Source organism: Drosophila miranda, chromosome XL, assembly GCF_003369915.1.
Source record: "Drosophila miranda strain MSH22 chromosome XL, D.miranda_PacBio2.1, whole genome shotgun sequence".
In the NCBI taxonomy this organism is placed as follows: Eukaryota; Metazoa; Arthropoda; class Insecta; order Diptera; family Drosophilidae; genus Drosophila; species Drosophila miranda.
In genome coordinates, this window is record NC_046673.1 from 11,286,826 (window position 1) to 11,307,927 (window position 21,102).

A 21,102-nucleotide genomic window follows, 5' to 3' on the forward strand; every position below is an offset into this window, starting at 1 on the left:
CCAAAAACCAACAATGCAGCTACTGCAATGCAAAAGGCCATTTGTTGACAGATTGCAGTCCATTTGGTCGGCTGGCAGTAATGCAAAGGTTCGAATTCGCAAAAACTGCATCCTTGTGCATCAATTGTCTGCAGCCAAGCCACTCTGTAGTACGATGCAAAGCTAAGAAGTGTCGAGTGTGTGGCTGCTCACACCATACCTCATTGCATAGGTACACAGTGGCGAATAAAAGTCTAGCGTTACCATCACCCCCAGAGAATTCTTCTCCTCCTTCCAATCAGAATCAACATTCCACTTCGCATGCTCTCCATGCGACAGCTATGGATAGAGTTATTCTGGCTACGTCGATCGTAAGCGTCCGAACAAATAATGGTGAACATGTTTTGGCCCGAGCTCTGCTTGACTCGGGGTCTCAAACCAATTTTATAACTGAGGACTTAGCACAGCGCTTACAGATCCGTAGGGAGGAGTCGTGTATCAACTTGCTTGGTATTGGTGAATCCAATTCACAAGTCAAGAAAAAGATACACACGGTGGTGAAGTCGCGAATTACTGGTAGTGAGTTTTCGGTTGATTTCTGGATTCTAAGGTCCATTTCGGGGTATCACCCTGATCAGACACTTAACGTGAGTGACTGGAAAATCCCGAAGAACTTACCACTTGCAGACCCATATTTCTTCAAGCCACAGAAGATAGATATGTTGATAGGTGCAGAAACATTTTTCGAACTTTTATCTGTTGGTCAGATTCGACAAGGTCCTGACTATCCAACTCTGCAGAAAACGCTTCTCGGCTGGATTGTGTCGGGCAGATACACTCCAAAGGTGACTGCCACCCAAGAAGCTAGGAATTGTTTGAGTTGTCGAGAAGAGTCAGTGATCCACATCGACAATACATTACAAAAGTTTTGGTCACTGGAAGAATTGCCGTCTTCTAAAAAGTCTTTATCTCCTGAACACAAGTTATGTGAAAAGCATTATAGAAGGACTATTCAGGTCGTGCCTTCAGGTCGGTTTGAAGTAAGACTGCCGTTCAAATCAGATCCCAGTATCTTAGGCAACTCCTTTGAAGTGGCTAAACGGCGGTTTTTATCGCTTGAAAAAAGATTGTCTCGTGACCCCGAGTTGCAGAAAATGTACTTGGAGTTCATGGAAGAGTACCTCTCCTTGGGTCACATGTCTACCACAGACAACACAATCCCCAAAACTCCACATTATTTCATTCCACATCAGTGTGTGTTGAGGCCTCAAAGCACGTTGACCAAGCTCCGCGTCGTTTTCGATCCGTCTTGTAAAACGTCCTCTCAGGTGGCCTTGAACGACATATTGATGGTCGGTCCTACGATACAGGATGAGCTGTATTCGACATTGCTCCGATTCAGACTACACAGGTACGCCTTGACAGCCGATGTCAAGAAGATGTATCGCCAAGTCTGGGTCGCTGATGCGGATAGACAATTCCAGCTCATAGTGTGGAGAAGAGACCCGTCTGAGTCCTTGAGAATATACCAGCTCAACACCGTAACTTATGGGACTGGACCAGCCCCATTTTTGGCTATTCGGTGTTTGAAGAGGTTGAGTGAGTCTGCAAAACTCTCATTCCCTAAAGCTGCTGAAGTTATTGACTCCGACTTCTATGTCGATGACATGTTGACTGGTGCTGGTTGCGTGGAGGAGTTAAAGACAATTAAGTCTGATGTGGCTCAGGTTCTTCAAACTGCTGGGTTTGAATTGACTAAATGGTTTTCGAACTCACCTGAGGTCACCGCATCCGAGAGCACAGTTAAACCGATAACGATCTCGGACTCAGAGTCAACTAAGGCGTTAGGAATATCGTGGCTGCCACACGAAGACGTCTTTAAGTTCCAAATTGACACGTCAGTTATGGGTCTCCGAGCGACAAAACGGAACATATTATCGGTGACATCAAAGCTGTTTGACCCCCTTGGCTTGTTAAGTCCTTTAGTAATTAAGGGAAAGATCCTACTGCAGGAGCTTTGGCTCAACAAGCTAGATTGGGATGAGTCAATTCCAATGAACTTGGAAACAGCATGGAACTTATTAAAAGAATCCTTGGGTCAGTTGGAGAAGATTACCATACCTCGATTTGTGCATACTGATCCCATGTCACCGATTCAAGTACATGCCTTTGCCGACGCATCCATGAGAGCTTATGGAGCCTGCGTCTATATCCGTAGAAAGACTGCAGAAGGTTTCAAGGTCTCCTTGTTGACTGCAAAGTCGAAAGTAGCGCCACTCAAGACGAAAACGCTCCCAAGGCTTGAGTTATGTGCCGCTCACCTTCTAGCAGACCTTTGTCAGCGAATCAAATCACTGCTCAAGGTTCCAATTGATAAAATGATATTCTGGTCAGATTCAGAAGTTACTCTTCATTGGATCAGATCCCACCCTTCGTCGTTGTCAACATTCGTTGCGAACCGAGTAGCGGAGATTCAAGATTGGTCAAGTGAAGCTACGTGGCGGCATGTGCCAACAAAACAGAACCCAGCAGACATAGTTTCGAGAGGTTGTGACGTAGAGGAAATCGTGCAGTCGATCTGGTTTGGTGGACCAGAGTTCTTAAAGTTTGAAGAAGAGAGCTGGCCCAGAAATCCACACTTCGAGCTTTCCGAAGAAGAGATACAGATGGAAAGTCGGAAGAAATCGGTCGGACTGACCGTCGCGGCCAAGCCAAATTACTTAGTGGATGTAATCGAGGGATACTCGTCACACCTCAAACTGCTAAGAGTGTTCGTTTTCGTGTTCCGCTTCATCCGAAAATGCAAAGACAAAAGTCTCAACTTTGGATAAATTCCGTCATCCGTAGAATACGACGAGGCGTTTCTAAAAATAGTCGAAATAACACAGAAAAATGAGTCTCAAGAAGATATTGAAAGGGTTCGTAAAGGCACCAAGTTAGGCCCCAGTCTTCAGCGCTTGAATCCCTTCATCCATGAAGAGGCTGGGACATGGTGCTCTTTTTCGTTGTTGCGAGTTGGGGGGCGACTAGTTAACGCTCCTATGTCATATAATGCCAAGTTTCCCTTGTTATTGACAAAACGCTCGCAGTTTGTGCAGACATACGTTCGCTATCTGCATCAAACGAATTTTCATGCCGGCCCACGAGCACTCGTGAGTATCCTTAGACAGCGCATTTGGATAGTGAATTTTGATTTTTGTGGCCCAGTCTATACGACTCTGAAAATTCGTGGAAGGCCCCCTTATAAGTCCTACATAGCGTTATTTGTCTGTTTTGCGTCCAAGGCGGTTCATTTAGAAATTGTCTCCGATTTGACGACTAATTCCTTCTTGTTGGCATTCCAAAGGTTCGTCGGTCGTCGAGGATGTCCGCAACGCGTGAACTGCGACAACGCGACAAATTTCGTCGGAGCAAGTCGCCACTTCAGCGAACTGCGGAGGAAGATAGAGGCGGAAGCGGACGCGATACGCGAATTTGCGTCAAGAAGCGGGTGCGAGTTTGCCTTCATACCGCCTCGAGCACCGCACATGGGCGGACTTTGGGAGGCCGGTGTGAAGTCTGCCAAGGGCCTACTCCTACGGGCAGTCGGAAGCGCTCTCCTCACCGCAGAGGAGCTGGAGACCGTGCTGGTCGGGATCGAGGCGGTACGTAACTCGCGCCCGCTAGGACCCCTAAGCCCAGACCCAAGCGACGGAGACGCGCTGACTCCCGGGCACCTGCTGACAGGCGGGCCGCTCATCGCACCCCCAGCACCCAGGACCCCGGACCAGGAGGGTCTGAGCTGCTTAAAGCGATGGCGGCTTGTCTCGTCAGCCAGGCAAATGTTCTGGCAGTGATGGTCCCGGGAGTATGTGCTGGGATTGCAAATAAGATGCAAGTGGCACCAGGAGGAGCCAAACATAAAGGAAGGCGACCTCGTAATCGTCGCCGAGGACAACCTGCCCCTCAACAGTGGCTCCTCGGAAGGGTGGTCGGAACAACCGCCGGGCAGGACGGAAGGGTCAGAGTGGTCGACCTAAGGACGAGCAGCGGAGCCACGTTCAGGAGGCCAATCCACAAGTTGGCGCTTCTGCCAATGGTTTGAAGCCTTCCAGGCCTTCAGCGGGACCGGTGTAGCGCCATTTGGATAATAATAATTGTTATTAGGATAGTATTTCATGAAGTCTAGTTTAAGTTAGGCTAGGGCAAAGCGGTAGCGCAATAAAAGCTCGCTCTCTCGCTCTTGGCGAATTCGCCCCGCTTTGCCACCGTAGGTAAGGTAGACACAGAAGAAATTGTTTTAATATATGAAGGAAGTCGAGAAAAATCCATGAAAACGAACGCACGCACTCCTTTTTTTCGTCGTATTAAAATACAAAATTGCAGTCACCCAAGTTGTTTCGGTATCTTTATTTAGAAAAACTATTCTAAAATTTCAGATGGTTTGGCCCATAGTTTTGTAGACATTTTCGCAACCTATAAACTGGGCGATCTGGCGAGTCAAGACTACAGTAAACGGCTGCGTGACGACCAGATTCAAGGTCAAGCGGATGCTTCTGACTAGCAAGTTCCATGAGACATCCTTCACAGAAGTCCCAGTCGTATGGGTGAGTTTGCGAGTTTCCAGACCCATCGCCGCCATAGCTGCCTCCATCAGGTAGGAAGTAAAATTTCCCGCGATGCTCGCCTTGAGACCCCGAAAGAGGGCGAAGAATCCATCGCTCTGATGACCCAATGAGGTGTTGCGCCCCAGGAAGAAGACTGCGCGATCCGAGCAATCCCAGCCGGACAATCTCACCAGGAAAAGGTTCAAAGCCCAGTTGCATCAATACACCGGCATGATGGAACGGGTGCATCAGCGTAGTCCAAAGTACCCCCGTGCAGAAAAATTCCAAAAGGTCATTGAGTCCATCCTGTTCGATTATCCTGTTGTTATTCTGCAGCGGGCCCTCTCCAGGCTCAATGTGCTCCGGCCCATTAAGGGCCACCATGTCCAGAATTTCATTAATGTCGAAGCGACCGGCAACCAGGAGATGAAGGTTTTCTCGTATCCTCAATATTGTGGATGCAACAGATTTTCGTCCTTTGTGAGGGCGGAAGGGGGTGGGGCGATATTTTGAGATATACGTTTTATAGTGAGATCTAACAGGAGTGCGAATACCAAATTTGGTTACTCTAGCGTTAATAGTCTCTGAGATTTGTGAATATCCCCAGATTTTCGTCCGAAACTAAGTTTTTTTTAGGAGATGTTGCCCCTATGGAGCCCGAAACGATACTGAATTGTTTGATTTTTTCAATAGCTCGTATACTTTTACTTGTACTACGACTGGCTGTGAACCGAGCATGGCCTACTACAGCAATCCAATTTTTTGACAACGTGTTCTTGAGTGGATTTGAATGTCATGGCTTGATTTCGGCAGCTCTGATACTGTACAGTCTAGTACATTTCCGTTCTGCGACACCTGTTAGCACCGGGCTTAGCAATTCACATTAGGGAAATACATGGGCGAAAGGAAAGCTTTTGTGAATCGTTTCTTAGTGCGAGGCTTAGAATTTGCCCACGTTGTTCAAAACAAGCAGAATTGACATAACAAGAGTAGACCCCCAATCATTTATGCATGTCCTGACTGGGCCTGCGATACGGTCTGGGCCTCCCACTTCTTGATCTCCTGATCGATACAAACGCTTTGCCAATCCACTGGGCCCCCAAGAGAACGGTCCTCGATAGGTATCGGGCCATGGTCCCGTCCTATGAATTGTTTTCGTCTGACTAGTGGTATGACAATATTAATAGTAATAGCATACACAATAATCTCAGTTGCTATGGCAGGCAACCAAACGGGTACTCCTATTATTCGTCTCTTACGATTCCATGGCGATGGTATAAATATACCGTGAAGGCTAGCAGTGATCCGCTGTTGCACCTGTCAAATGAAATACCTCCTTTAGCTATCAAGGGAGTGTGAAAAGTTACAGGATCTATGGAAAATATCATTGTAACAAAGAATCAATTGAAGTAGACAATTCTTGTTTATTTTGTTCAACAAATAGCTGGAAAAAAAGGGCTGAGCCAACTCTGTGCTTATTTCGGGCGTCCGATCAAGTCATGCAGCCCCTTGACAGGCACCGTACGCCAGAAAAGAACGCCCCCACGGTGGTAGAATCCACTACCTTGATGTATATCATAGAAGCACTTAGTCCAGTGTTCATAGTGCGGCATTTGAGACGGCATTGCAGCAGCCAAGGGGGACCCTTGAACATCCATACAGGTGCCCACCACTGACAACGGGTGCAGAGCGTACGAGGACGAAATATTGACTATTACCTCGCTGAGTACCTGAATGGTGCTGTGTTGCGGCCCATAGTGGAAGAAGAGAGCCGTCGCGACAGTGGTGACTGCCATGATGCCTATATTGCGCAGCAGGCGGGGCACAAAGCCGGCGTAGAAACCGGCCACGCCTTCTTCGGTGAATATCTTGAAGATGGTTTGGCCCATAGTTTTGTAGACGTTTTCGCAACCTATAAACTGGGCGATCTGGCGAGTCAAGACTACAGTAAACGGCTGCGTGACGACCAGATTCAAGGTCAATCGGATGCTTCTGACTAGCAAGTTCCATGAGACATCCTTCACAGAAGTCCCAGTCGTATGGGTGAGTTTGCGAGTTTCCAGACCCATCGCCGCCATAGCTGCCTCCATCAGGTAGGAAGTAAAATTTCCCGCGATGCTCGCCTTGAGACCCCGAAAGAGGGCGAAGAATCCATCGCTCTGATGGATGTACCCAATGAGGTGTTGCGCCCCAGGAAGAAGACTGCGCGATCCGAGCAATCCCAGCCGGACAATCTCACCAGGAAAAGGTTCAAAGCCCAGTTGCATCAATACACCGGCATGATGGAACGGGTGCATCAGCGTAGTCCAAAGTACCTCCGTGCAGAAAAATTCCAAAAGGTCATTGAGTCCATCCTGTTCGATTATCCTGTTGTTATTCTGCAGCGGGCCCTCTCCAGGCTCAATGTGGTCCGGCCCATTAAGGGCCACCATGTCCAGAATTTCATTAATGTCGAAGCGACCGGCAACCAGGCGATGAAGGCCCTGCTCAGGATCCCATAAGTGAAGGCCATCCTCTACGTAGCTCCCATCGCCAGCACCGTTGTTCCGCAAAGGGATCACGGCCAAAACCAAGTCGTCTTCGATATCCAGGAGCACAAAATAGTCTTCCCCCTCGATCCGGAATTCAGGGCGATTTCCAGACATATTTCCGTTGATTTGAAAAAAATTGTTTCGAATAGTGTTTTTCTTTTTTTTTTATAAAGAAACTTACCCAATTTTGAGAAAAAAATTTAGTTATGAAGTATATCGGTAGTTGTGCTTCTGTCGAGCGAAAAAAGTATACTGATACTTTTCAATTCTTGGGTTCTGAAATTAGAATTTTAAGTCTTACATTATAATGCACTGCTTTCTACGAACACAAAAAAATATATATTAATATATGCATACATATATACATACATACTTACGTATATGTACATATGTATAGACGACGGTCGTGCAGAGTTAAGTTGAAGGTTAAAAAAAAACTAATAGCGGCAATGGCCGCGGATTTTAGAATTTAGTATTTTTAAACAAATATGATTAAGTGTGATATCATAGGAGTTTGCATCCAAAATTGGGGTGCTCTAGTTCTTATTACCTCTGAGAGCTGGGCGTCAAACAAGGCGGACAGACGGACAGACAGACATGGCTATATCGACTCAACTATTGATGTTGAACAAGAATTTAATATATACTTTATGGGCTCGGAAACACTTCCTTCTGGGTGTTGCACACATCCACTTCCGTCACTCTTCAAGTCAAGGGTATAATAATAGAATAGTATAGAGCCAAGGGAAACAGCAAAATCAGAAGATATTTTTACCAAATGATAATTGATCATTTAGAGCAGTTTTGTAAAATATTGGGCAATGCAAGTAGGAATAAATAAAGCAAAGCAAACAGAAAAGGGCTTCTTTAAAAATATATAAGAAACTTAATCTTTGAAGAAACAGCGTATATTCGGCACACTTTCTGGGATGAACATATTGCAGGAAGAATGTTGAAAAATATAGCCAAAGAAAGCCCTCAACATGTATCGGTCCCAACTCTATTTAGCAGAATTTGTACTCTTTGAGAGTTCCAGTTAGGGAAAGTGTCTTAAATATATGTGTGAAACCGACGCTGAATGAAGCACTACCTAAAGAAGCAAAGAGTAACTATTCCTGAAGATATTTTCTTAAGGGATTACCTATATTAAATATATATACATATAATACATATAGGTCGATCGGTCGCAGTTGTTTTTTAATTTGTTGAATTTCTTTATTGTCGATTTAACTTTTATTTAATTTTTTGCTGTTTGGAAAATTTAAAATTCTCTTTTCCTCCCTCTTGTTGTTCCTTCTCCCACTCGTTTACTCTTCTCTTGATTACAAATCCCAGAGAATCCACCGACGAACTCCCTCGTAGCCACCACGCAATCGGCCTCAACCGTCCGCTCGCTTGCTTTACAACATGAAATTTCAATTAGGCTGACCCCGATGCCCTTTGCTGTTTTTCTGGTCAATTTACTGCAGCCAGACGTATTGGCAGCCCGCCACCCAGCACCCATCTCCGCCTCTTGGTCATCCTCACCCATTTCCCATTAGGTTGCAATTTTTTTGAATATCATGGAGAAACTTTTGATGTTAAAATCAAGGCAAGGGGCACAGCAGCACCACCAACGAAAACCATTGTGCAGGGATAAAGGAACGTTTATTTTAACCAAATAAATGCACGCCTGCGGGACATATCTGGGAGAATAGAAATCGGGAGAATTCTTCCGTAAATAAAAGAATGCTTTACTGGGAACGTTCGCTGAGGAGAATTGGGCTCGATTGACCTTGAGCATGGATGCCAACATATTTAGCTATGATCTTCATCCGCAGTGCAATTTTTCACTTACTTGGCCAAAGGTTGCGACGGCCGAAGCGTGCACCCGAATGAATGGGCCATTTTGTGGCCTCCAGAGCACTTTCGCACACCACCCATGCCCATGGGCTCCTCCTGCCCCCAATCCAATCCAATCCCGTCCAACCAACTGAAAGCAAATGCAACTTATGCGACACGCACAGTTGATTAACAATGTTGCAATTTTTGAACCGAGCCAAATACGTCGAAGTCCCGCAGCCATGGCCATGGCCGTGCTTTCGAATCCCCTGGCAGGCGTCTGGCGACCAACTCCAACAACTGCCCTCCCTCACAGGCACACGCACGATTATTGCACATCACTAATTAGTGATGTGTGCGACGCATCGCGCCTACAATTTTAGATCATGAGTACGAGGACGAGGAGGAGGAGGAGGAGGATACGGTGGAACTGGCAGAAGCGAGACCTGACGTTGACATTCCACTAACAGTGAAATTGTTTTCCAAATCCTAAGCTTGCATGTTAGCCACAAGCAACAACAGTACGGAATTCGGCCAGGGAGTGGATAGCCGGTGGCGGACTGGGGCTGGAGGCTGGAGACTGGGGACTGGGGGCCAGGGGTCGGGGGTCGGGGCGAACCACGAACGGCAGCAGCGAATGAATGGCAATGAATGCGACACTGGACACGGACACTAGGCCTGCTCCGACCACTTTCAGCGCCATGGCCATGGCCATGCATCACCGACGCCAGCCTTGCCACGTTGCAGCAGATCCCACGTTGCATGTGCGTGTGTGGTAAATAGTGAACTGTTCGCCATCCCCTACCCTCTACCTTCCACAGATGAGTGTACTCTTCTCTGTACTCTATCTGGAAAGAGATCATCATCTATTATCCATTGGTTGGTTTTTTCTAGAAGTACTCTATACTGAGGAAGAAATTATCTTTTATTCTCATTAATTGCATGTACAACATAACCGTACGATAATTCATTCACTCTCAAACGGTTCTTATATGTATATTCATATATTCCATTTATTGCCCATCCAAATCAGTTTCAGTAAGGGAAACCTCCATGAGGTTTACTTGAGTGCGACAAAATTCGCACTTCTTGTTGCATTTGCACTCTAAAATTTTTTGTTGCATTTTCGAGGGAGGAGAGGACACTGTGTGGGCTGGCGCTCTGCCTGTCGGGGGATTAAAACTGCCGGATGCAGTGCGGAAATCAAAATGCTATGGCGGCCAGCCATCGGACACAACTGACGAGCGTTCCATCCGCCGGCCGCACTCCTACTCCTCCCGGCAGCAGCACAAAAATACCAAACCAAATGGAATCAGAGTTGGAATGGGAATTGGAATGGGAATGGGAATAGGCATGGGAATAGATGTAGATGTAGGCATAGGAGTCGGAATGGAATCGGAATCGGAATCGGTGGACCGATCGGGGCGGTAATAGAAGTTTAAATGGCAACTAATCGCAAAAGGCAGGACTCCTGCCAGTCCTGCCAGAGCGAAGCGAGCACGATGCTGGCCATGGCCACGTTTAGATAGCCATGTGGAGGTGTTTGCATAATGAATGAGCCCCAGCCAACAGCTAAATCTGCGGCTTCTGAACTAGAAAATGGGTAGCAGCAGCAGCAGCGTCCACAGTTTTGGTTTCAGTTTGGGTTTCGGGCGGCTCCAGACACCAGTTCACGCACAAGACAATGAAATCAAACAACAAAACGCAAATGCGATCAATTACAGTTGGTGAATTTTAACGGAAAATGGCCAGAAAGCCGAGAGCTGCAACTGCAATTGTTGTGCATTTGCAGCGAGCAGTTAAGTGAATGATGATTCCACTGCCACACAGAGAGATGGCTCGCTGCCGCTTCTTCTCTCCATGCGACACATAAAATTATGACTGCCAGGGATCCGGAGCGGCAAAGGCGGTTGGGCTCTGGGATGGGACCCCGGTAAGGCAACAAGTCATTATTGTAATTACGTTAATACCCCTAACGCACACGTTACATTGCATCAGATCTCCCCCAGAGAGAGTGGGAATGCGGGAAGGAGAGGAAGGAGCAGCTGCCACAACGTACGTGCCCCAAGGATTGGAAGCAGCAACAACAACAAGAGGGACTTAACTGCTTGACAGCCTTACGCCCGGAAGTCTGTCAATTTGCGTATAATTTGTTTATGAGCTTCACACACACTCACTTCCATACATATGCAGATACGCCTCTGGAGCGGATGCGGAAGCTGAGAGAATCTGAGCAAGGAAACGTTTTGATTACATTCCATTCCATGTGCCAAGCTTTTGACACAATCGTTGGCTGGCATTTTTAGGCATATTCAGAATACAAAATGAGTCTGACGAAGTGAACGTGAAACTATTCAATTAAATGTGTCGAAATCTCGCCGAATGCAATCTCAGCCGAAAAGTGTCCATATATGCAATAATATGCGCATATAACAACAAAAACATTTTTCAGCTTGGGTATATTTCCCCTGTAGGCGAAAAGTGTCCCCACCGTGACACATCAAAATAAAGTACTAGATCAAACGTAATTTCTTTTTAACTTTACACGTAGCACCGTGAATACAATAAGTATATTCACGTTATTCTAAGAAAGCTACGAATCGAGTTATAACCCATCGGATAATAAGAAAAACAGGAGGTCCACTATTGGTTGTCTTTCGCTACAGCTGAGCCAATTGTGGATACATTTCTATATTTTAGTCATTTACTAGTTAGTTAGTTACTACTCTTCTCAGATATTACATTTATAGCCCGATACTTAGCGAGGATCGTACTCTTGGGAGCCCAGTCGATTGGCAAGGCGTTCGCGAAGACGGTTTGTGAGGAGGTCGAAGTTTACAGAGAGGCAGCCCGGGTGCCAATCAGAAAAAGGCATGCACATCCCATCGAAGGTCGTTCGGGCCAAGGAACGTATCGATCCGTAGATCAAGAAGTGGGAGGCCCAGACCGAATCGCAGGCCCAGTCAGGACATGCATAAATGATTGGAGGTCTACTCTTGTTATGTCAATTCTGCTTGTTTTGAACAACATGGGCAAATTCTAAGCCTCGCACTAAGAAACGATTCACAAAAGCTTTCCTTTCGCCCATGTATTTCCCTAATGTGAATTGCTAAGCCCGGTGCTCACAGGTGTCGCAGAACGGAAATGTACTAGACTGTACAGTATCAGAGCTGCCGAAATCAAGCCATGACATTCAAATCCACTCAAGAACACGTTGTCAAAAAATTGGATTGCTGTAGTAGGCCATGCTCGGTTCAAAACCAGTCGTAGTACAAGTGAAAGTATACGAGCTATTGAAAAAATCAAACAATTCAGTATCGTTTCGGGCTCCATAAGGGCAACATCTCCTAAAAAAACTTAGTTTCGGTTATATTAATGAACTATACATCCGATCGCGTTTTATACATTTACTGACGCTAGAAGTCAGCAACGAGCTGAACTTGTAGATAGGCAACGCCATCAGAACTAAGTTTATAAAAAACCTATGCGTGTCATGTGGGGTTGTTCCGTTTGTTTGATCGCAACCGCGCTAGTCCAGTTCGCTCTTCCTCTTCGTCGCTTGTATACTGATGCATGCTTGTTCCGCTAACACCCCCACACGTACAGAAGATGTGGCCTGCATTAGATCTTGGTCAGGGGCGTTTCGATTCTCGTATAGCAGCACTAAGTGTTTCTTCGTAAATACGTGCCTCAGGAAATTCCACTTTAGTATGTTTTCGATCAGTTGCATAAACTATAGGAGTACAACACACTTCAGCAACCTTTTTTCCGTGCCCATAAAAGGACCAGCAACATATTTCACTTGGTCCTATAACATCTTTGATGAATAAAATGCGTTCGTTGAAACGCAGAGAGAGCTTGTCGAAAAGTTCAATATTTTTTAATAAATTGTCATCGGATGTGCTTGTGTATGAATACTTGTTGTTTTGTCGCTGCACCACTAAAATAACAGCCGGTTTCGAAGACGCGCTGATTAGAAGTTGTTGCTCTTTTTGCGAAGTTATCAATGGAATGCGGCAAATAGGTTTTGGCTCAATGTGTGCATATAGTGCCCGTTCACATGACAATGCAAGCTCGGTAATGCAGTAGTATTTTGATTCTGCAAGTAGCTCAGCTATTTATTTGTTAGTTTCGGGCAATGGGACACTGCCATCGCGCAAGAAGTTGAGTATGATTCCAAAATGGTTTCCACAGCGATCTATTAGTATCCAACCTTCTGAATCAGTTAGCACCTCCATGCGACCACTAAACATAGCGCTTAGCATTGTATCATTATGCTTCGTCAGTGTTCCGATTGTAGTATAATATAAGCGACCACCAACATTCAGCTTGACATACTGAGACGAATGCCCTTTTAACAGCACTTTCTGATCACCGGACATGGCTTCAGACTGCTTGGCATGAAGCACAAATTGGTGGCTACTTTCTGCAGGTGCCAAAATCACTTTGTGTTAAAAATAAAATTTTCCTAAAATTGAAAATGTGAAAAAAACCAGAAGAGCACTTACACAAATCGGCAGTTAAGGCTAATGGCAGACATTCTTAGACTTCGATATAGTGAGTGTTAAACAGCAGTGCTTCCGTCGTAGGCCAGTTTCGTTCCTCAATGCTCTTCGTTCTTCTTCTTGTCAGCCAAGACACATACACGCACAATGTCATGCGACACAACGCGTTGCAACGCTGCTAGGAAAGCCCTGTAAACTGATGTGACGCTCTCCGTTGGATGGAACAACATTGGCAACACTGGCACACTCTTATTTCGATATTTGAAATGATGGCATCTTCTACTTCTACGAATCACAAGGCGACAACTCTGCTTAAACTGGCGAACAATCCTCTACTCTGGTACACAGCCATCCTTGACGGACAGCGTACAGCTTTTGACGGGTTAAGTTGAAGCCGTGGCAAATAGTGGATGCACCGCGAACTAATTTATCATTCCCCTTCACAGCTTTCCTAGGTTTTTATATCGTTAACATCCAAGAGGTTACTTCACGCAAATATTCACGCACTACACATTCACAATCTCTCGTTAAAAAACTCTGGGCTGATGGCGAGGCAGTTGGCATGGCGAACGCACATTTTAATGTTTAATTCTAGCATATTAATAAATATATTGAAAGAATTGACAATTGTTTTAATTAACCTTGAATTAATTGAACGGGTGGCTTTGGTTGCGAAAATTTGACAAATTGGGTGTTTTTATACCCGATACTCAAAATGAGTATTGGGGTATATTAGATTTGTGGTAAAAGTTGATGTGATTGAACGTCCAGAAGGAATCGTTTCCGACCCCATAAGGTATATATAAATTCTTTATCAGCATCAATAGCAGAGTCGATTGAGCCATGTCTGTCTGTCCGTCTGTCCGTCCGTCCGTCCGTCCGTCCGTCTGTCCGTCCCCTTCAGCGCCTAGTGCTCAAAGACTATAAGAGCTAGAGCAACGATGTTTTGGATCCAGACTTCTGTGATATGTCACTGCTACAAAAATATTTTAAAACTTCGCCCCGCCCACTTCCGCCCCCACAAAAAACGAAAATCTGTGGCATCCACTTTTTTAAAGATACGATAAAACCAAAAACGCAGAATCGTAGAGAATGACCATATCTTTTAGACTGCAGAATCTGAATTGGATCGTATTATTATTATAGCCAGCATCAAGAAAACAATTTCATTTTTTCTCGCCCTGTCTCTCTCTAACACACACGTAGCATAGCCGGCTTTGCTTAGAGTAAAACATTAGCGCCTAGATCTCAAAGACTATAAAAGCTAGAGCAACCATATTTGGTATCCATACTCCTAAGATATCGAACCGAGACGAGTTTGTTTCAAAATTTCGCCACACCCCCTTCCACCACCGCAAAGGACGAAAATCTGGGGATATTCACAAATCTCAGAGACTATTAACGCTAGAGTAACCAAATTTGGTATTCGCACTCCTGTTAGATCTCACTATAAAACGTATATCTCAAAATATCGCCCCACCCCCTTCCGCCCCCACAAAGGACGAAAATCTGTTGCATCCACAATATTGAGGATACGAGAAAGCCTTCATCGCCTGGTTGCCGGTCGCTTCGACATTAATGAAATTCTGGACATGGTGGCCCTTAATGGGCCGGACCACATTGAGCCTGGAGAGGGCCCGCTGCAGAATAACAACAGGATAATCGAACAGGATGGACTCAATGACCTTTTGGAATTTTTCTGCACGGAGGTACTTTGGACTACGCTGATGCACCCGTTCCATCATGCCGGTGTATTGATGCAACTGGGCTTTGAACCTTTTCCTGGTGAGATTGTCCGGCTGGGATTGCTCGGATCGCGCAGTCTTCTTCCTGGGGCGCAACACCTCATTGGGTACATCCATCAGAGCGATGGATTCTTCGCCCTCTTTCGGGGTCTCAAGGCGAGCATCGCGGGAAATTTTACTTCCTACCTGATGGAGGCAGCTATGGCGGCGATGGGTCTGGAAACTCGCAAACTCACCCATACGACTGGGACTTCTGTGAAGGATGTCTCATGGAACTTGCTAGTCAGAAGCATCCGATTGACCTTGAATCTGGTCGTCACGCAGCCGTTTACTGTAGTCTTGACTCGCCAGATCGCCCAGTTTATAGGTTGCGAAAATGTCTACAAAACTATGGGCCAAACCATCTTCAAGATATTCACCGAAGAAGGCGTGGCCGGTTTCTACGCCGGCTTTGTGCCCCGCCTGCTGCGCAATATAGGCATCATGGCAGTCGCCACTGTCGCGACGGCTCTCTTCTTCCACTATGGGCCGCAACACAGCACCATTCAGGTACTCAACGAGGTAATAGTGATATTTCGTCCTCGTACGCTCTGCACCCGTTGTCAGTGGTGGGCACCTGTATGGATGTTCAAGGGTCCCCCTTGGCTGCTGCAATGCCGTCTCAAATGCCGCACTATGAACACTGGACTAAGTGCTTCTATGATATATATCAAGGTAGTGGATTCTACCACCGTGGGGGCGTTCTTTTCTGGCGTACGGTGCCTGTCAAGGGGCTGCATGACTTGATGGGACGCCCGAAATAAGCACAGAGTTGGCTCAGCCCTTTTTTTCCAGCTATTTGTTGAACAAAATAAACAAGAATTGTCTACTTCAATTGATTCTTTGTTACAATGATATTTTCCATAGATCCTGTAACTTTTCACACTCCCTTGATAGCTAAAGGTGGTATTTCATTTGACAGGTGCAACAGCGGATCACTGCTAGCCTTCACGGTATATTTATACCATCGCGATGGAATCGTAAGAGACGAATAATAGGAGTACCCGTTTGGTTGCCTGCCATAGCAACTGAGATTATTGTGTATGCTATTACTATTAATATTGTCATACCACTAGTCAGACGAAAACAATTCATAGGACGGGACCATGGCCCGATACCTATCGAGGACCGTTCTCTTGGGGGCCCAGTGGATTGGCAAGGCGTTTGTATCGATCAGGAGATCAAGAAGTGGGAGGCCCAGACCGTATCGCAGGCCCAGTCAGGACATGCATAAATGATTGGGGGTCTACTCTTGTTATGTCAATTCTGCTTGTTTTGAACAACGTGGGCAAATTCTAAGCCTCGCACTAAGAAACGATTCACAAAAGCTTTCCTTTCGCCCATGTATTTCCCTAATGTGAATTGCTAAGCCCGGTGCTAACAGAACACGTTGTCAAAAAATTTGATTGCTGTAGTAGGCCATGCTCGGTTCAAAACCAGTCGTAGTACAAGTAAAAGTATACGAGCTATTGAAAAAATCAAACAATTCAGTATCGTTTCGGGCTCCATAGGGGCAACATCTCCTAAAAAAACTTAGTTTCGGTTATAAAAATAACAAAATTTTTGTGTTAAAAATAAAATTTTTTTGTTGAAACGCAGAGAGAGCTTGTCGAAAAGTTCAATATTTTTTAATAAATTGTCATCGGATGTGCTTGTGTATGAATACTTGTTGTTTTGTCGCTGCACCACTAAAATAACTGCCGGTTTCGAAGACGCGCTGATTAGAAGTTGTTGCTCTTTTTGCGAAGTTATCAATGGAATGCGGCAAATAGGTTTTGGCTCAATGTGTGCATATAGTGCCCGTTCACATGACAATGCAAGCTCGGTAATGCAGTAGTATTTTGATTCTGCAAGTAGCTCAGCTATTTCTTTGTTAGTTTCGGGTAATGGGACACTGCCATCGCGCAAGAAGTTGAGTATGATTCCAAAATGGTTTCCACAGCGATCTATTAGTATCCAACCTTCTGAATCAGTTAGCACCTCCATGCGACCACTAAACATAGCGCTTAGCATTGTATCATTATGCTTCGTCAGTGTTCCGATTGTAGTATAATATAAGCGACCACCAACATTCAGCTTGACATACTGAGACGAATGCCCTTTTAACAGCACTTTCTGATCACCGGACATGGCTTCAGACTGCTTGGCATGAAGCACAAATTGGTGGCTACTTTCTGCAGGTGCCAAAATCACTTTGTGTTAAAAATAAAATTTTCCTAAAATTGAAAATGTGAAAAAAACCAGAAGAGCACTTACACAAATCGGCAGTTAAGGCTAATGGCAGACATTCTTAGACTTCGATATAGTGAGTGTTAAACAGCAGTGCTTCCGTCGTAGGCCAGTTTCGTTCCTCAATGCTCTTCGTTCTTCTTCTAGTCAGCCAAGACACATACACGCACAATGTCATGCGACACAACGCGTTGCAACGCTGCTAGGAAAGCCCTGTAAACTGATGTGACGCTCTCCGTTGGATGGAACAACATCTGCTGCTGGAGTTACACAAACAAAATGTGTTTCTGGCGAGCCCACGACCCTCGGAAGGGTATAGTTGTGCGGAAAACACACTTGCACACTCTTATTTCGATATTTGAAATGATGGCATCTTCTACTTCTACGAATCACAAGGCGACAACTCTACTTAAACTGGCGAACAATCCTCTACTCTGGTACACAGCCATCCTTGACGGACAGCGTATAGCTTTTGACGGGGTAAGTTGAAGCCGTGGCAAATAGTGGATGCACCGCGAACTAATTTATCATTCCCCTTCACAGCTTTCCTAGGTTTTTATATCGTTAACATCCAAGAGGTTACTTCACGCAAATATTCACGCACTACACATTCACAATCTCTCGTTAAAAAACTCTGGGCTGATGGCGAGGCAGTTGGCATGGCGAACGCACATTTTAATGTTTAATTCTAGCATATTAATAAATATATTGAAAGAATTGACAATTGTTTTAATTAACCTTGAATTGAATTGAACGGGTGGCTTTGGTTGCGAAAATTTGACAAATTGGGTGTTTTTATACCCGATACTCAAAATGAGTATTGGGGTATATTAGATTTGTGGTAAAAGTTGATGTGATTGAACGTCCAGAAGGAATCGTTTCCGACCCCATAAAGTATATATATTCTTTATCATCATCAATAGCAGAGTCGATTGAGCCATGTCTGTCTGTCCGTCTGTCCGTCTGTCCGTCCGTCCGTCCGTCCGTCCGTCCGTCTGTCCGTCTGTCCGTCCCCTTCAGCGCCTAGTGCTCAAAGACTATAAGAGCTAGAGCAACGATGTTTTGGATCCAGACTTCTGTGATATGTCACTGCTACAAAAATATTTTAAAACTTCGCCCCGCCCACTTCCGCCCCCACAAAAAACGAAAATCTGTGGCATCCACTTTTTTAAAGATACGATAAAACCAAAAACGCAGAATCGTAGAGAATGACCATATCTTTTAGACTGCAGAATCTGAATTGGATCGTATTATTATTATAGCCAGCATCAAGAAAACAATTTCATTTTTTCTCGCCCTGTCTCTCTCTAACACACACGTAGCATAGCCGGCTTTGCTTAGAGTAAAACATTAGCGCCTAGATCTCAAAGACTATAAAAGCTAGAGCAACCATATTTGGTATCCATACTCCTAAGATATCGAACCGAGACGAGTTTGCTTCAAAATTTCGCCACACCCCCTTCCACCCCCACAAAGGACAAAAATCTGTTGCATCCACAATATTGAGGATACGAGAAAACCTTCATCGCCTGGTTGCCGGTCGCTTCGACATTAATGAAATTCTGGACATGGTGGCCCTTAATGGGCCGGACCACATTGAGCCTGGAGAGGGCCCGCTGCAGAATAACAACAGGATAATCGAACAGGATGGACTCAATGACCTTTTGGAATTAGAAAAATTCTGCACGGGGGTACTTTGGACTACGCTGATGCACCCGTTCCATCATGCCGGTGTATTGATGCAACTGGGCTTTGAACCTTTTCCTGGTGAGATTGTCCGGCTGGGATTGCTCGGATCGCGCAGTCTTCTTCCTGGGGCGCAACACCTCATTGGGTCATCAGAGCGATGGATTCTTCGCCCTCTTTCGGGGTCTCAAGGCGAGCATCGCGGGAAATTTTACTTCCTACCTGATGGAGGCAGCTATGGCGGCGATGGGTCTGGAAACTCGCAAACTCACCCATACGACTGGGACTTCTGTGAAGGATGTCTCATGGAACTTGCTAGTCAGAAGCATCCGCTTGACCTTGAATCTGGTCGTCACGCAGCCGTTTACTGTAGTCTTGACTCGCCAGATCGCCCAGTTTATAGGTTGCGAAAATGTCTACAAAACTATGGGCCAAACCATCTGAAATTTTAGAATAGTTTTTCTAAATAAAGATACCGAAACAACTTGGGTGACTGCAATTTTGTATTTTAATACGACGAAAAAAAGGAGTGCGTGCGTTCGTTTTCATGGATTTTTCTCGACTTCCTTCATATATTAAAACAATTTCTTCTGTGTCTACCTTACCTACGGTGGCAAAGCGGGGCGAATTCGCCAAGAGCGAGAGAGCGAGCTTTTATTGCGCTACCGCTTTGCCCTAGCCTAACTTAAACTAGACTTCATGAAATACTATCCTAATAACAATTATTATTATCCAAATGGCGCTACACCGGTCCCGCTGAAGGCCTGGAAGGCTTCAAACCATTGGCAGAAGCGCCAACTTGTGGATTGGCCTCCTGAACGTGGCTCCGCTGCTCGTCCTTAGGTCGACCACTCTGACCCTTCCGTCCTGCCCGGCGGTTGTTCCGACCACCCTTCCGAGGAGCCACTGTTGAGGGGCAGGTTGTCCTCGGCGACGATTACGAAGTCGCCTTCCTTTATGTTTGGCTCCTCCTGGTGCCACTTGCATCTTATTTGCAATCCCAGCACATACTCCCGGGACCATCACTGCCAGAACATTTGCCTGGCTGACGAGACAAGCCGCCATCGCTTTAAGCAGCTCAGACCCTCCTGGTCCGGGGTCCTGGGTGCTGGGGGTGCGATGAGCGGCCCGCCTGTCAGCAGGTGCCCGGGAGTCAGCGCGTCTCCGTCGCTTGGGTCTGGGCTTAGGGGTCCTAGCGGGCGCGAGTTACGTACCGCCTCGATCCCGACCAGCACGGTCTCCAGCTCCTCTGCGGTGAGGAGAGCGCTTCCGACTGCCCGTAGGAGTAGGCCCTTGGCAGACTTCACACCGGCCTCCCAAAGTCCGCCCATGTGCGGTGCTCGAGGCGGTATGAAGGCAAACTCGCACCCGCTTCTTGACGCAAATTCGCGTATCGCGTCCGCTTCCGCCTCTATCTTCCTCCGCAGTTCGCTGAAGTGGCGACTTGCTCCGACGAAATTTGTCGCGTTGTCGCAGTTCACGCGTTGCGGACATCCTCGACGACCGACGAACCTTTGGAATGCCAACAAGAAGGAATTAGTCGTCAAATCGGAGACAATTTCTAAATGAACCGCCTTGGACGCAAAACAGACAAATAACGCTATGTAGGACTTATAAGGGGGCCTTCCACGAATTTTCAGAGTCGTATAGACTGGGCCACAAAAATCAAAATTCACTATCCAAATGCGCTGTCTAAGGATACTCACGAGTGCTCGTGGGCCGGCATGAAAATTCGTTTGATGCAGATAGCGAACGTATGTCTGCACAAACTGCGAGCGTTTTGTCAATAACAAGGGAAACTTGGCATTATATGACATAGGAGCGTTAACTAGTCGCCCCCCAACTCGCAACTCGATTACATCCACTAAGTAATTTGGCTTGGCCGCGACGGTCAGTCCGACCGATTTCTTCCGACTTTCCATCTGTATCTCTTCTTCGGAAAGCTCGAAGTGTGGATTTCTGGGCCAGCTCTCTTCTTCAA

The 21,102-nt window shown here is 46.0% G+C and overlaps 4 protein-coding genes, 1 long non-coding RNA gene and 1 pseudogene across 5 annotated transcripts; 2 read left to right on the forward strand and 4 right to left on the reverse strand.

The window, feature by feature from the left end:
* Positions 1-4,385: 4,385 nt before the first annotated feature.
* LOC117187104 lies at positions 4,386-5,021 on the reverse strand. The gene is made up of 2 exons (XM_033389034.1): positions 4,757-5,021; positions 4,386-4,681 (listed from the first exon to the last, which is right to left on the reverse strand). Exons 1-2 carry the CDS (start codon positions 4,947-4,949, stop codon positions 4,386-4,388), a joined length of 489 nt encoding a protein of 162 aa, XP_033244925.1. The 5' UTR covers positions 4,950-5,021.
* Positions 5,022-6,040: 1,019 nt separating this feature from the next.
* On the reverse strand, positions 6,041-7,210 carry LOC117187105 (mitochondrial carrier homolog 2-like). The gene has a single exon (XM_033389044.1). It carries the CDS (start codon positions 7,208-7,210, stop codon positions 6,041-6,043), a length of 1,170 nt encoding a protein of 389 aa, XP_033244935.1.
* A 5,185-nt stretch (positions 7,211-12,395) lies between these two features.
* On the reverse strand, positions 12,396-13,471 carry LOC117189266 (annotated as a pseudogene).
* Positions 13,472-15,014: 1,543 nt separating this feature from the next.
* LOC117187107 (mitochondrial carrier homolog 1-like) lies at positions 15,015-16,303 on the forward strand. The gene is made up of 2 exons (XM_033389046.1): positions 15,015-15,728; positions 16,283-16,303. The coding sequence occupies exons 1-2, from the start codon at positions 15,015-15,017 to the stop codon at positions 16,301-16,303; spliced, it is 735 nt and encodes a 244-aa protein (XP_033244937.1).
* Positions 16,304-16,739: 436 nt separating this feature from the next.
* Positions 16,740-17,411, reverse strand: LOC117187108 (BTB/POZ domain-containing adapter for CUL3-mediated RhoA degradation protein 3-like). Its single transcript, XM_033389051.1, has one exon. The coding sequence runs from the start codon at positions 17,334-17,336 to the stop codon at positions 16,740-16,742; it is 597 nt and encodes a 198-aa protein (XP_033244942.1). The 5' UTR covers positions 17,337-17,411.
* Positions 17,412-18,152, forward strand: LOC117189385. Its single transcript, XR_004473385.1, has 3 exons — positions 17,412-17,511; positions 17,583-17,915; positions 17,979-18,152. It is a non-coding gene; the product is annotated as an uncharacterized LOC117189385 (long non-coding RNA).
* Positions 18,153-21,102: the final 2,950 nt, after the last annotated feature.